The sequence below is a fragment of the Bombus vosnesenskii genome, unplaced genomic scaffold, assembly GCF_011952255.1.
Source record: "Bombus vosnesenskii isolate JDL3184/JDL3185 unplaced genomic scaffold, Bvos_JDL3184-5_v1.1 scf7180000013264, whole genome shotgun sequence".
In the NCBI taxonomy this organism is placed as follows: domain Eukaryota; kingdom Metazoa; phylum Arthropoda; class Insecta; order Hymenoptera; family Apidae; genus Bombus; species Bombus vosnesenskii.
Window position 1 is genome coordinate 7380999 of NW_022882924.1, and position 17241 is coordinate 7398239.

The 17241-nt window shown below is 34.2% G+C and overlaps 1 protein-coding gene across 5 annotated transcripts in view; it reads right to left on the reverse strand.

Annotated features, from left to right (window-relative positions):
* Positions 1 to 813: 813 nt before the first annotated feature.
* Positions 814 to 17241, reverse strand: part of LOC117237407 (tyramine receptor 1-like) — a 100360-nt gene continuing 83932 nt past the window's right edge. For all 5 annotated transcript variants that reach the window (XM_033501356.1, XM_033501338.1, XM_033501374.1 and 2 more), the window contains 6 exons: positions 13965 to 14194; positions 12713 to 12850; positions 5545 to 5657; positions 4508 to 4841; positions 2838 to 3138; positions 814 to 1758 (listed from right to left, as the gene is read on the reverse strand). In XM_033501356.1, coding sequence (XP_033357247.1) covers positions 1568 to 1758; positions 2838 to 3138; positions 4508 to 4841; positions 5545 to 5657; positions 12713 to 12850; positions 13965 to 14120 — 1233 coding nt within the window. In that variant the 5' untranslated portion in view covers positions 14121 to 14194 and the 3' untranslated portion in view covers positions 814 to 1567. The remainder of the gene's footprint in view (positions 1759 to 2837; positions 3139 to 4507; positions 4842 to 5544; positions 5658 to 12712; positions 12851 to 13964; positions 14195 to 17241) is intronic.

The following is a 17241-nucleotide window of genomic DNA, read 5'->3' on the forward strand; positions in this document are numbered from 1 at the left end:
TTACTTCGAAAATGTCTTTATAAAAAGTATATAAGTTTACATATTCGAATAACTTCTTATTGCACATATTGACTTACAGATTTATTGTATCAGGAAGGTGACTCTTGAATGTTTCTTTCATAGATAGTACTTAAGTCCTTCTAAATACGATTCAGTAATAAGATAAAAATAGAGATTGTGTGCATTCTAAAATCATCTAGTTTTAATTAGGTACTTTTTCTCAGTAGAGTTTTGAACTTTGAATTGCGTTCTAGGTTTTATATAAGTATACATATAATTAACATTAATTGTTAGATGTTCTGAGCTGGGATAATTCTTATGGAATGAAATTCTATTACTTATGCAATAATCGAATTTTATAAACACGTCATCTTTTTCTCTCTATAATAATAAAAATAAGATTGAAATACAGTTCCAAGGTTTAAAAGTCACATCAAAAGAGTTCAAAAAATCATATTATGTTTGTTTATACAATTTGATCATATTTACTATTTACGAAAGTTAATTTTCTATGAGATGCTAATTAATATAATTCCTTTTTGTGTTAATAATCTCGACTTACTGGAGTAATAATTGCCACCTACTTTCATCGCGTATTAAAATTTTTACTCCCTCATAATGTCTCCTTTTGTGTCGTGCGCGCCACTGTGCTAGGCTGAGAACAAACAGCTTTTGTACCGAGGCAGCTAATTAATTTCTCATTGTGTTAATTTGCTGCGATACCAGTGTACAAGGCCGGTATTGCGTAATTAACACCTGAGCGCAAAGAAGCAGATAGAAGGGCGTAGGCATTTTAAATGAAATACACCAATGGGACGTTATAAAATCCGTATACTTGCATACTTTCTACATCAACAGATATCTATGCGTCGATAAATACAGACAGGATACTTTAATGACAAAAGGAAGACTATTTCCTACGATCGATTATTATTTATTGTTGTTGGGTTTCTACGAAGTGGATCCGCGCGAATAATGTTCATGTATACATGTTGATATCGATACAACCGAATGCAACAGATATGTTGCCACTATTTTGCTAAATAAATATCCTTACTTCTCTTTTGTTCGCTATGTTAGTCGAACGAATATATGAATTGTGCAGTCATTGTGCGTGTGGTATGCGCGATTGTCCGATTACAATGCTTGAGATGTGCGAATAAGTGTATTATTCGGATAAGTCGGGATTTCAGTATTAAAATAGTAATTTTTTCTTTTCTTGCGTTGTACTATGGAGAAAAAATTCAAATTATTTATAATTCTTTCCTTGATCTACATTATATTTGACTAGAATTCCTATTATATATAAAAATGTCTGATAACTGTAAACGTATATCTCTATACCTGTAATGGGCGGTGAATGTGTGTAATATCTTCCGAATAATACAAATATTCGCATATTATACATATCATTTGACTGTCATTAAATTATGAAAAAATTCAGTGACGTTCGCGAGATTGCACGTTTTGTATAAATTACATGAATGTGACCGATGTAATTAGCGCTATTAAATAAATCACAGTGATCCTCTTTACGATCACGATCGAAAGATATTCGTTCCAACGTTCATTCCCCGATTTTCACGTCCTCCATGTTGTCCTTCTTCCAATTAGTCGGGGCTGGTAATTTCCGATTGCTGCGATCCAAATTAGTTCTAGTTTTGAAGCATTTTCGGCAAGTCAATCGCCAGAATGCAAGCCTGAAGTCGGCCGAGTAGAAGGCATAGATGAATGGATTTATAGCCGAATTAATCCAGCCTGAAATAAGTCAAAAAGTTATTAAACAATTTAATATAACTATTCATTTAGGTTTTTAAAAATCTTTAACAATACATATATATATATATACTTTATATATATATATATACTTTATATATATATTTATATATATTTATATTTATATATTTATATTTATATATATATATATGTATATTAAAGTTGATGATATCTCGCAGTGAGAAATAAAAATGAAACAATTGTAATTTAATATATTACGAAATGTAAAATGTATACATATGCCCCTTAGTATTAAATGCATAAAATGTTCTTCATTACAAATACCTCCACATTTAATTTCTCCAATATTAAAGCTTTTATTGTCACCTTTGTAATAGCTATGAAATTAGAATGTTTTGTATACTAAAAGGGAAGAGATGATCATAAAATCTACCATATACTGTAGTAATGCCGCGATGCGTATCCCATACAATGGAATTGGAATTTCATTGGAAAGTGGTTATTGCTGTCACTAGCCTATTCCACTTACTTCGTACTTTTGCGTTTCCACTTATTTTGGTCAATAAAACATAGTCTGTTCGGAAAGAATTCCGAACTACGGAAGAGATCCGAAAGTGGGTCGGCCACTTTATCACCTTGAAAGTAGAATCATTTTTTACTTTTATAGAATTTTACTCTGATCCGAAAAATATTGGAAGCAGTAGATAACGAGGGATAATTTAACCAGCTCAGCTAACTCTTCTAACTAATTTGGATTATGTCAATTATAAAACATCGATAAAGATTTTCGATGTCGAAAAGAAATTACCTCTACTTTCACAGGTCTTTTATTAAAAGTTTGAATGTTGGATGTTGAAAGTAGAAAGTAGAAATTAATTGCAAAGAATAAAATCAAGTGAATGTCAGTGGTAGGGAGGCCTTGTTATTTACTTTTTAGACAGGAATTTACATAAACCCATAAAGGGGGATGTACATCATATAAACTCCTTAATGAGGACCAATCAATTGTAAAATCCCAACAAACAAGCTGTTTGCATAAAGTGCACAAATTGACCACGATCCTCTATCGAGTACAACTTCGACTTCTTTATGATAATTACCTAGCCAAGTTAGCGCAGGCATCAGAATATCTGGTGGTTCCATAGGCACGAAAGGAGTGGCCAAGTAGAGGATGAAGAATGGTAACCAACAGGCGACGAATCCACCTACGACCACTGCTAAAGTGGCAGCGGTTTTTGTCTCTCGTGCAACTCTGTTGATGCAACTCTGCTGATGGCTGCGGACAATCCCAGACCTTTTGCTCGTACTAGGAGGTTCCGCTTCGTCGGATGCCCTGTCGCATGTCACGCTACTGGTTACGCATTCTGTTCTTCGTACTCTGATGCTCTTTGCACGCTCGATCTGCAGAAAATTGGAGCAAATTGAAATTCTTCCTAGCGACAAATTGGATACAACAAAATAAAGTAACAAAGAGAGATGGGACAGTGTGCACGTGTACTTTCAATTGTACAAGTGCGATATTATAGTATCTTACTTTCCAGAAAAATTAGTTAGTGTTCGTGAAACTTCATAGGGATAAATTTATATTATTCTATAAAAATATTAAGTTTCAAAGAGCTTATCAATTTTTCAAGAATATCGTAAAAATATCGCAGAGATAGGGTACAAGATTTCGGTGTCACTATCGAAAGCAATATCGAGCAAGTCTGCGCTTCCATATTCATAAGTTTCGCATTACCTACTGAAAATCTGTCGAGCGGTGTCATCGTAACAGGTTTGTAAGCGTTAGTATCAATAGATTGAAATTGCGAATCGATTTCTCATTTATAATATATACGCTTGTCAGTCTTTCCGAGTAAACTGGACTGCGTCTGATTCGTTCCTGCAGTTTCTAATTGCAATGAGTTGTAGAATTTTCGAAATTCAACATTTTATTCCAGATATTTGATTCATCATCCGAAAAAAATGTTCTTGTCTTGTTCAACGTTTATACAGTACTTATTCAACGTATTAATTAAATATATTATATAGCTACATTTTATTACTTTGTTTTTCTTTTAGACTTTACAAAATCATAAGATAATTTTTTGCACTTCTACGCATCGATTACACATATATATTTTGGATTGTACTGATCGATTCATTTCTTCTAAGCTCTATTGATTATAATTGATTCAATATTATTACTGATTAAAATTTGATAAATTGGTTTGGTGTATTGACTATAACAGATGTTCGTATAATTTTTCAGTGCACTCTAAATTTCTTCTCATTTTTTTTTTTTCAAGTTGCTCAGCACACGAGTTATATCCCGTATGCCTTCAGGGAAACACGTTGTGCAAATAGGTATTTTCTCGTTGGAGATGAAAAGTTGCGTAAATTAATATAGCTAGAAGCGTAGGAGTTCATTTCCAAAGAAAGCGTAATGATGCTTTACAGATGCTTGGTGCATAAAAATGTGTCCTGTTAATTAGAGAATATACTTTCCTTCACTTCGTCTTAATTCTTCTTACCTACATTTTTGTTTACTTGTAATTGTTCCTGTATTCACAGAATTGAATCGAAAATATTTTTATAACCACAAAGTTTTGTATAAATATTTCATTAAAATATAGATAAAGATTATTCGTTTTCTAATGCTCAATTGCTCTAGTAAATGCAATAAAAAATAACAAAATCTCTAATTTTTAATTTTTTACGCTTTCAAACAACCTCCATCTTTCAAAGAGTTCGGAGAATATAAGAAAATAATCTGTCAGAGAATGCTTACCAAAACGTTGCGACGTGGTCGAATGTTTTCGCTCTCGGTGGCTTCGAGATTTCTGTGTCGGCTGGCAATCACGCAGGATATTCTGCCGTATACGTAAAGCATTACCAACATCGGTAGGAAAAAAGAACCCATCGCGGAAAATATCACGTATGAAGAGTCCATGTTGTACGAGCATTTTTTAGTGTCACGATTCGTCGCACGTGGAAAGCATCCCAGCAGAGGTGGACTGGTGATAGCGCCAGCTAGCACCCATACTGCGACAATCATCAATCCAGCCAATCTCTTGCTTCGTCGTCGTCGGCTGTATATCAGCGGTTGAGTTACGGCTAGGTACCTTCGATGAAAATGAAATTCATTTAGGAAGCACGTGGGAACAACTAAGCGACGAATTCAGATGGAAGTTCTTAATTAAAATAAATGTAGACCCAGTTCACACCACGCTTTTCACAGTTTTAGTTGTAAATTGCAGAGAGAGAGAAAGCGTTATATATTTGAACGAGTCTAAGTTTGATGAGCGCAATTTAACTTGGAAAATGCAACGACTTATAAAAGATAGTTCAAGCTATAAAAGAAATCATAATTGTACACAATAGAATTGTAATTGATGAAAGTTTAATAAATTTCATTAATCTCGTTACTTGTTTCCACATCGCAGCGTCACAAGTATCGAGGTACGCACTGGCTTGACCGAGAACTTCTAATTTGCAGCGACACGGCGCAGCTATATCTCTACGGGTTAAGCACCGCTCGATATAAATCGCACGGATACGAAAAGCTTGCACGTGATCGGCCAGTTAATTTGTACCGAATCGGTTCCTCTCAGTTTCAGAAAATCTCCTATAAACTTTAAACGATTTCGTTTCTACGAGGCAAGAAGACCGGATTCTCGTCTACTAAACGGGAAACTTGCACTTCCGGTATTCGACCATCAGCCTACGTAACTGGCGTTGGTCACTCTATTCGCGCGCAGTAAAATTTCTTGCGGTAATCTCGTTCCATTTACGTGCCATGATTCGGGAATGCGGCCAACCACTCACCTGTCTATGGATATGGCGCATAACGATAGGATGCTGGCAGTACAGAGAAGAATATCGAGGGACACCCATGAGTCGCAGAGCACCTCGCCCAATTGCCAGGTACCACCTGTGAGCTTCGTCAAATTTATTTCATTAGACACCTTGTTCAAGTTAGCTCGTTAATGAATGCTTAAATGTACATGGATTTGTAATTGACACATCGAGCATTATACACGTTAAACTATAAACGATATCATAAACTGGGGAGAAATTGGCAGGATTTTATAAGATTTTATCGCGTAGCAGGAAATTTAAAATATTTATATCTTATTTACATATCTTATTGTAATATTACATTCTCTATTGTATATATGTATAGGCATTGTTGCGTGTTAATTGGCTCGATTACGAGATAACATTTGTAAATGTTATGTAAAAAGTATTAGTAGTGAAGATTGTATTAATTTACAATTATGTTGGTATTTCAATTTATTTTCATTTTAATACGTAATTCGTTCATTGTTTTATTTTTATTCGCTTCAATGGTAAATTAATTCTTTTATCGATTTTTCCTTTTTTTTAACGTTCCATCCCTTGATCTGCCATTTACAGAGAATACTTGGTTGTATCTGCTGATGTGATACGCAAATGTTTTATTAACTCGAAAATTCTTGACGCTTCTAACATAATAAAGGCAATGCCTATCGCCTTTAATACTGCACATCATGATTATGATGGGTAGCATCGGTAGAGAAAATCTGTTATATAAACTGTTTATTTTCAAATCAATGGAGTTGTTTTATACGTGAAATTAGATAAAGCGGATGAAGCATATTATTTTCTTTCGAAACAAATCCATTTGTTTTGAACACATCAAAGGCTCACGGTGATGTCATTGCACCAGACGTCTACGCTTTTAGTCTAACATGATGGCATTCACCGGCTAAATATACGTGTTCGTAGCACTTAAAAGGGTTAAACAGCCGCGAGCTGTCCGTCAAGCTCATTCACCTGAGTGCACACAGGCCTACAAGACTCCAATCTCATTGTGGCGTTGATTGCTTCGCGAGTGATAGCAATATAGTTGGTGCCAAAAACATATCACGATTATAAAGTTAATCAAGTATTGAAGTTTAAATATTCGGCCTGATTAAGTAGATTAACAGATATTTGAGAAAATAAAAATCTGAAATCAATAACGCTTCTGTAATACTTATTTACATATTTCGACAGTGTCGTGTTCAATTGGAATACTTTGCGATATTTTCATAAAGTGTGCGAATATCAGATCGTTTCTGCGTGACAATTTTGAAATCTCGAGAAATACGCGCGATCTCGTTGTTTTAAAAAATTTAGTTAACTGTACATCATTTTACAAAGTCTTATTTGGAATTGATTAACGAAGGGATATTAATTGTCGCTCATTTCATTCTGAATTATACCTAGAGTAGCATATTAAATTAATGACCTAATAAATACGTAATAACGACATAATAAAACTTTCTTTATGAAAGGTCGCATGTTGTGCGGCCAACAGATGCTGACCCGCATCATTATAGAACTAATCTAAATCCGTTGTGCAACTTTGGCCGCATGACTATTGCACAGCATGGTCAAATACACAGTGTTTCACTTACAATAAATGCTTTACAAAAAGTATATATAACCATCCAAAGTATTCGGACATCTGGTGCAATTCGATGAAAAGGTTTGCAGTCCGGTTATAATTTTAACAGAAGTTGTAACAGAAGTTTTCGAAGTTCTGTCTACAGGTACTTTGATATCAGAATGAATCGATACTCTTACAAATGGCAACGTTATGAGAGCCAGAAAAACACTGTATATCTCACAAATATTATTTTATCGTTTCCACTTGCAATTCTTTAGAAATATAATATTTGATTTACAACGTTTTGTAGAAAATTACGATAGTGGACTTCAATGATGATCAAGGAAAATGACGTTAAGAAAATGCAGAATTTTTGGCTAGATGCTCAAAAAAAGTTTCACGCCTATTCGACTAGTATTCGAGTCTACTTGCAAGTATTACTTCTTTTTCTTGAAATATTTATAGAGAGTTTGAATCTAATCGACCAATGTTCGATCTTATTTGCGACGTACTTGAGCTCATCTTTGATAATGCCCAAAGGCAGTTTTCGGATGACGACTAAAGTCGACGCTACGAACAGAAGGGTTAAAGTGGACCATCCGACAAACACAGTCAGGCTGACCCATGAAGCACGAAAGAGACGCGCGCAAACTTCCGTTAGTTTTGAAAATTATTTGGTGGAGTATCTCAGGACGCGGTGATATTTGAAGTTTGTTTTCATTCGTTTGCCCTTACCGTGCACGCGGTGTTCCATTTTAATCTGTAAATGGATGGAGGAGAAAGTACGTAGGTTTTAGCCGATACAATTGAACTTAACGGGTCAGGATTGGATAGGTAAAGCCAAACCGAGCTGTTTAAAGATCGTTCTTATTTTCAGTTTGGTCGAGTTGGGTGCTATTACACTTTGGTCTAGAAAACTTAGTTTCCACTCGCTAAAGTTATTAGAGAATGGTTTCAAAACAATTTCTGTTTTCCATTAGAGTGTAGTACTATAAGTGACTACTTTAAACGTTCCTCTACCTCTCTCAAACTTACATTGAACACTGTTCTCAAGTTCATTTACTAAGTAATAATAATTAATTAAATGAGGATAATTAATGATCAGGTGATGTAATAATACATAATGATGTAATAATAATAAAGGAATTAAAAGAACAACGAGAGGGGTTAAGGCTCGTTATCAGAATGACATGAGACTTCTAGTTCACAACCGCGACTGATATTTCACTGTCGAAGAATTCCTGCTAACTTGTATAGAATTTATCGGTGCAATTTGTCAATAGATAACTAAAAGTGGACCGGTGCATCGGTGTTACCGACAGAGATTAATGATAAGCTGTTAAACACTCGTTATCACGTGAAATTTATTTTACTTCTGACTTGCTCGATATAATGCTGCTTGTCGTTGTAGAGAGAAACTTTTATCACCCAGAGATTGAGTTTACTTAAGAAGTTATTTTTTTGGTCATAGAAGTTTGACTTCTTCTTTATTCTAAGTTAGTTAACCTATTTTTAACGTCAGATGTTTTCGTATAATCTTCGAACAAATTAGATATTTAATTTAAGAATTCAAGAATGTACAGCTTCGAATGTATCAAATTCATTTTCTACCATTTCAGTGCTGACACTCAGATGACACGCGACCTACAATTAGTTAATAATTATATGCTTCATTATGTTTTATTCCTCCTCTTTTTAAATGTCTAATTGTCAGTAAAATATACTATCACAAAGCTCGTTCCGAAAGGCGTCACGCGACGACGAGCTTAATGCTTACTGCGACGAGATTTAATCTCGTGCAATCTTCTACAGGGCTGACAGTTTTTCATATTAAAAAAAAATAATTTTTTTTAGTAGTGATGTTGTGTATGATATAATTTAAAGAAAAGGCACGCGGATAATTCCATGTTACAAACCTGGCGTAGATAGCATAATTCGACTCGGTTTTGCAGAAATTATTTCGAAAAATGTAGGCGATGAAAGAAACTAATGCACAGAAGGACGTCACGTACGTGAACTTTTTATGTATGGTAAAAAGAATAATTATACCGGCGCATAAATTAAAATAATTCATGTAAATCTATGCAAAAATATCACCTGTATTAATTATAACATTGAAATTATTACCATGACACTCGAAAGAGAATCTCCTTATTTAAATGAAAGTATTTTTTCGCTGTTGCATTGTTATAAGATGTTTGATAATAACGTACCAACATTGTAATGACACAATCTCATTTCGCAATCACTGCACTCTTTCATATTTGTTTCATTGAAACACAGTATCATACACTTTAATGCGCAACACTTTCAGATTAATGTTTTGTACCTTGCATCATTATTCACATCGTAATACTTTTCATCTTACCTTCCTTCTGTAGCGCGTAATGCAACAAAGAGACGTAAAAGAAAATGTGGAACATCATTGTACGTGTTTCCTTTCTCCAGTCAAAGGACGCGTGGGTGTGTTATACATGGTTCAGCTTTGGGCGTGTTCAAGCCATTGTACGCCTTTTAATACTTTATCCCATTATGTAGAATGTAGAATGGAAATCTCATAACATCTCGAGATGACGGATTCGTTTAGAAAGAATGGGCAACGGAATAAAAACTCTTTGACTACAATTTCGAAAGTTTTGGTAAGAAAGCTTGCCCCCGTTTGCGTAACGGCTGTATAATTTCATTTGGGAACATGATTCCTGCTTTTTTGCCAGTTTCTAAGATTTGGCAGTCGTTTGAGAAGATGTACGGAAGCTCTGCTTTTCAGACTTCTGATTATTCATTAAGAATTTCCGCCGTTTATACTTTATGACCATAATGATGACATCGATAAAATTATTATACGGATTGAGATACGATGAACGAAATTTTTTATGAAAGTTACATATGAGATTTATGACAAGAGATTTCAGTTTTATGTACTTTTAAAAAATCCAACTAAGGCATGTAGCTACAGGCATAAAAGAAACACCATGTTCTTTCATATACGAATTCACTTTGTAGAAGTAAAGCCAGTCGTTGGAGATTGAGACGCTTTTATTTCGATCTTCACAAAAGATCCGATATGCGAAACCGTTCACGTAAAAAGATTTGCCATAGAAGAAAAAGAGCAGCAAATTATCGGTCTATTAAAAATAACTTTTTTATTATTTATAAGATACAGTTTTTATTTGAGTTAATTTCAATCAACCTTATCATTCGTAATACGAAACTAAGTAATATAATCTTCAAGTAATATAGCCTTCAATATATCTTCAACAATAATTTCAGCTGTCGATGACACTTCTCAATTACTATTTACAGACATTCAATGTACAATTGTATACCTGCTTATGAATCTTAGCAGACTCTGATTTAATTAACATCCGACTAATTGTACGGAATGTTTTAATTCGTTTGCTGAAAAGAGGCTGCAAATAAATTATTCGTAGTCTAGAAGAGTGCTCTCGCGATTGACTACGACGTTCGTTATTCTCATTGGTATTCCTTTTTGCCGACGATGATGCGCAGTGGAAGCGCAACTTTTATCCAAGCAGTGCAACTCTTGATCGTGTTATTTTGTTACGCGAGTTCTCAGAGTAACTATCTACTAGCTGGCGAAGACTTAATTGACACCGGAAATTACGTTACTTCACGGTCTCTTTGGAATGAATTCACCGTGAGAATTAACCGCAGAATTCTTGCGATACTCATTCTGATTCTCGTTTCACAGGAATATAAAGATATACAGCGCTGACAAGAGGTATTTGTACAGATACAGTTTCCAGCCATCTGAGGCATAGTTTCCAATGGGGCGTTTTCTTATATCACTTTTACAGTATCAACGCTTTTATTAATACGAAAAGACTACTAAACGATACAAACTTCAATATACTTGAATGAATTTAATTAGTATATAAATATTACAAGTACTATGGTGTACAAATACTCTTTGTCGCCGCTGTAAGTATTGAATGTCGTAACGTATAAGAGAAATATAATAAATCTTTCTTCGTCATTTTCCACATACACATATAAAGTGCTTGATATTTACGCGAATAAAAGATGCGATAGAAATTCAACGTTCACGAAAATATAAATTTGCATATGAATGCACAGTCCAGTCACAACGATACATACCAATGTTATATCATAACGACCTTGTATTTTCTAATACCAAAGCTTTTTAAAAAACGCACTTTAGTAATTTCTTGAATGTGTTCCAATAATTAGTTCAATTTTTTAAAAGTAATATATATACTTTAATTTGTAAGTATGTTTAGTTTTTTAATAAATCCATTGAAAAAGAATTATTACAGGAAATAATTTGTAAAGGTTTCCTATTATCTGTACTTATCCTGGCATTAGAACATATAATCGTGCTAAGCAAGAAAAAGTGATCATTCCTAGTGAGAATCATGGACATTAAGAATCGTCTCCGCAGCATTCGGTTGATTGGATAGCGCTCGTGCCGTATCGAAGAGCATTCATTACGGACCAGCTCTGCTCCAATCTATATGCAAAATTACTTTTCGCTCTTCAAGAAGAACGAAGGATCAGTGTTGGTAATCGTCACGTGACACTTTGGAGCTGAATGGCCAGTACGTTAAGAAAATAACGAGAAATCTGTGATTCATTTTTGGATGGTTACAAGTAAATGTGTTAATAACAGACTTTTAAAGCAGAGATGGAGAGCTTCGTAAATGTTACTAAAATTATTATTTATTCTGAAATGATTTTACTAATATCGGCATAATTCAATTAAATTTTATTATATCACTCTTAATATTACTTTTAATATTCCACCATTAAGTAATTTATCTTTTAATAGAGTACAGTGCCGCGACGTAAATTTTATAATTTAGTTTAGAATTTTCGAATTAGAATATTTATATTATTAAATTGACTCGCTGATTACTTTTGTACATAATTTATATATTTCCATCGTGTAAACATGCAACGAGGGAGACCGTCCGTTGCCTGCTGTGAAACGTTTTATGATATAATCTAGCATTTTTAAAACGCTGGTACGCGTGAACACCATTAACACAGGGATCATTTATAACCGTGACCTCCTCGACTTTTATAGCATGATAAATCGTTCCAATGTTCTCAATCGCAGAATCCCACGAAATCTCGCGCTGTTGATTTACGTAACAGCGATACATGCAGAACTCCTGCACGAACAGCTTTGGCTTTTCAGTAGAAAGGCACGCGAGGTTTCGTACGTTCTCATAATCGATCAATTATCGTTGATCTGTACTACTTAGTTTCATTACTGTTCCGTTTTATCGCATTTTCGCCACAATTTTTATTTCTCTATGTCTATATTTGGTTTCTCCCTTTCTTGTCAGTTTATTTCGAAGAACTTTTATCATTTTTATTTTTCTGCTTGTATTCGTTTCTCAAATCTTTTGCATTTATTTGTTAATACTTTTGTATACCTATATAGCTGATATAGCAACTTTTGTATACCTGATATAGCTGTTCTTTATTTCTATTTTCCCATTGCTATATTAATTTTTTATTTTTCCCTTTTCTCTGTATGCCTATACAGGATTCGTAATACTCTTATTTTTATTTTTAAATACTTTTATATACCTGCAACAATACCGCCGGTGGCATCACAGCCAAGCCAACCAGCAAATCCGCAGCCGCCAGGCTGGACACGAAACAATTAGTAACAGACCGTAAACGCCTAGTTGTTATCACAGCGGCAATTACTAGAGTGTTGCCCACCTGCCATACAGTAAAAAGTATACATTTTATTTTATGAAATCGATGAAATAGTGATTGATGGACACTACACTTAAAAAAAAAGAAAGCGGGAGAAGTAGCAACCATGGCTCTATGTGTATATTGTGGCTAACTAACACATCACTATAGTTATATATTCTACATTAAATATGAAATTTTAATATCACTATAAAATGTATGTAATTTATAAAATGGACAAATATAAATGGACGTCAAATTGAGTTTTAGTTTAAAACATTGTTCGCTGATTGTTTGAATTAATTAAGTATTTATTTACGATAATGTTTATTGTATAGTTTGAAATCACGCTCGAATTGAACACTGAAACATGCGCCATTATCTGTCAATATCATTAGAGATTCATTAAAAACGTATAAAAAATCTCCTGCGATCTCAGATACTTATATACGGGTAACTAATACTTCTTGAATCAATCGATACTTTCGTGTATCTCAAACAACGTTTCTTTGCGGAATTCAAGATACCTAGAAAAAGAAGGCGTAGAGAATAAATTCCAGCTAAATCAAATTCCTCTTGCAATCTCGACACATGTTTTAATATTCTATCCACACACGAAAAGGATTTCTAAAACGCTTCAAAAATCCGCAAAATTCGGTACACTACCGCTCAGAAGTATCCGGACGCTTGTCTACATTTGACGAGCTGTATATTATAATTACAAAATCATAGCTAAATCAAACTGCAATAATTTTGTTCTTCAATAACGAGGATAAAGTCTCCAGAATTAATAAAAATAATATATGATATTATTTGCTATATTCTTTAATAGATAATTTATCATATAGTCTGGTGATTCCATAGAAGCGTAGCAACTGTTGCATCTAATTGCTAATTCGTCCTTAACTTCTGGATTTTGAGTTCGAGTTCGCATACTATTACCACAAATCGAGCAAAATGTCCGAATACTCACGAACAATGATATAGTTGGACAAAACAAGAGAATATAGAATTTCGACGATTATCCCGTGTTTCCTACAAGCAGTTAACATTTGTAGGAAGCATCGAAATCGTGTTTCGCTAATAGTCTGAAACAAAGCTGTCTTAGGATCAGATCAGGCGCTTAATTATTCCTTACTATAGTGACGATGATCAACATGATGAACAGCCCCGCCAAAACGAGATCCGTCCAATTCGGTAGGTAGTATTCCGATTGCGTATCTCGGTCGACCGTCGACACCGTGTGGTTCCATTGATAAACGTCCCCATAGTAATTGGCCGTTTGATTCGCCATGGCGCTTTACCCCCGGTCCATTGACGATGACTTCCGCTCAGCAATTTGCACATTTCCGTGCATCATGCGGCCCCCTGCAAGACAATATTTTCGCTTCGATAAAAGATAAATGATTTCCGCGATGATCGGGGTATAGCGAAGGTTCACGTCAAGAGAAATCGTCCCTTTTCAATGTACTTTTTCCACCGGACCGTACATCGTACGGGACGATTCCGGAGCTTTATTGTCGCGAAGGCGATTCGTTTTTGATCGACGGAGCAAGATTACGGTCCGAAGAAAAGAACAATGCATTTTAGAGGAAGCCTCTGAAAGGGTGTACTTAAACGTTTTTATCGGCCCTTGTGGGTAGTTGTATCGAGGATGAAGTTAGATTACTGGGAATATCCTGACGAGGAAGAATATTGCTATACTGTATATCTGTAACTGTTTCCTGAACTTAGAAGGGCATTTCTTTTTGAAATTTTAATAAATAAAATTTATTAGGTATCTGAAGATAGAAGTTACGGAATTATTTACTTTTCATATAAAGCAGAGTTATATATTTATAAATTATAGCAAAACGACAGTTGCTAATAATAATCAATATAATTAGAATTCCTTTCGTGTCTAAAGAGAGAAGCTCATAAATAGATCTTATCATAAAGACGATCAACAAGTGGATTTCATTGCTTAGAAAAATAACAATCAATCGTCCCTTTCTTTCTCGCGAATATCGAAAATTCAATGGACATCCAATTGATAAAAAGCGTATATTTTCATTCGCTAATTAGACAAGCATATACCATTGTTCCATTCCTTCAATCTGTGTACCATGAAACTTCCGATCTTTCATCTATCTATGTACACTGTGTAAACGCGGGATTCATCCTTGAATTAGTCATACATCTTCATTCATATTCATATTCAACGAGACAAGGTAACCGACGAATAAATTTTATTGAAACACATTTGGGTTTATAAACTGTCAAACCTGATCTGTAAGTCAATATCCAGATATTCTACATAGAATTAGTGGTTTATACAACGCGAAGCGAAGAATCGAGTTAACTGACTGACCTGTCGCTTTGCTTTTTTTACCGTGTATGTGTATACTCGAAATAAATTAGCGAAAGTAAATGACCTGTACGCGACGTTATGGAGGATCCGAATTATTGTAACGAAAGGAACGAGGAACGAGGATACTTAGGAAAATAAAGCGAAACGTACAAAAAGGTAAGAACGAAGGACTGGCTGCATGGGAGTTCAAAAACCTTTCGGATAAAGCTGTAGATGTCGGTTCAGGTATTTCGTCTGAAGGACTCGTTTTGTTCTTCCGTTGCATGATTCAATCGCACTCCGAAGTAATTGGTCGATACCGTAGTAGATGAGAATAATGATGCTAATCTTTTACTATGTCAAAAGTTCCAACTTCATTCGAATTTTAACTTCAGTAGAATTCCATTTCTATGACAGAGATTATTTAAACCTGTGGCAGAGACAAATAGTTCGTATAATATGGGTTCACTGGTTCTCCCCATTTCATACGATTTTTCATTTAAATAATAGGAATTAGCGTTCAGATAAATGAGTCCAATCGGCTATAATTCAGTTAATCGGGCAGTAGGTGAAATTTCGTTCCGATAAATGGAATTCAGATAAATGGAGAGTGCTACGGTACTTTATCAGTATAAAGCATTGTAATTTCGCATTTATTCAGATATTTTTCGTATGTAATATAATAACCATTTGACCTGGATACGCGAGACACGTACCTGCACGCCAAGCAGATTTACTTGCCTATGACGATCACAGATATGATCATATTCTACTTTGCTTATATTATTTATCGATCTCCATGAATCTAATATAAGCTTACGTTTAAAAAATATATATTGCCTTTATAAGCATTCATGGAACAACGAATAAAAAATTAAACATTCATTTGATTAACATTCAGATAGAATTTTTAATATGCGTATAATAACGCTTTGTACTTTAAGAACTTTCGAATCACTTTCATTCGCGGGCAAATGTATTTGCAAAAAACAAATAATTTGTAAATAATCAATTTGTAGAGAATTTCGTGACCCATGGTAAATGATCTTAAAAATCAGGCCGGCAGTAGATTTCTTGTTTTCCACAGTCAACAACAATATAATGAAATCATTTAAATGCGAATAAATTAAGATCTATTAAAGATTTGGTTCTAGTCGTCCTCAACAATTTAATACTACTTAGTAGTAGTTAATTTAGTGTTCTTGAGATAATTATTGAAATTAGGTAAAAGTTAAGTTAAAATTAAATTGAAAGTATCTTTTGTCTGTTGCATATTGCAAAATGCGTTTTTCCACCTTTCTATGAGAGCTGATTTAACGCTGTCAACAAATAGTAAACTTAAAACTTTGTTATGCCAATACTGCGGCAAAATAGATTACTATAGAGGGAAGAATGCACTTAAAAGTTTGAAGAAAATTTAAGGAGTCTGCGTCTCAGTCTCACGTAACGGAAAAGATAAATGATATTTACATTCTTCTCCGCTTTTCCTTTGAGTTATTTTTTGGTACCTGAGTTGGAACGTAAGTGGCATAAATCTAACACAATGGTCTCGTTTGTTACACATTTCTAGATGCATTACGATGCGACGTTTAGTTCACTACGTCGTGCGTTTAATATTTTTCAGCAATGAAAAACACGTTTTATTCCGACTGTTGACACGCGCAAAGAATTAAGTTGCGTTACATGCGACATCACTTCGTTATTAATTATTAACTTAAATTCGTGTATCCAATGAGCGTATGATTAAAATTAATTACAGTTCGTTCTCATGAATGTAGTGATTGGAAGTGATTGAGCGAGTGTAAATTGATATGTTAATGTGATTACAGAGGCATAATGATCGAAATGTATTTATAGAATTATTAGATGTATGAATGATTAAATGCAGCTTTCTCAAATGATTAAATTAAATTAAGCAAATTTTTAACAGTATTGTTATTCCATTGTACTAGCATTTGTTCCTATGATACTGACTTTCGTATATGTATATCTTTCATACATACTTGACTTTATATTCCATTTCATATCCTTCATATATATAAGAATTTTATTACTAATATGGAAACGTAGTATGTTTGTAACAAGC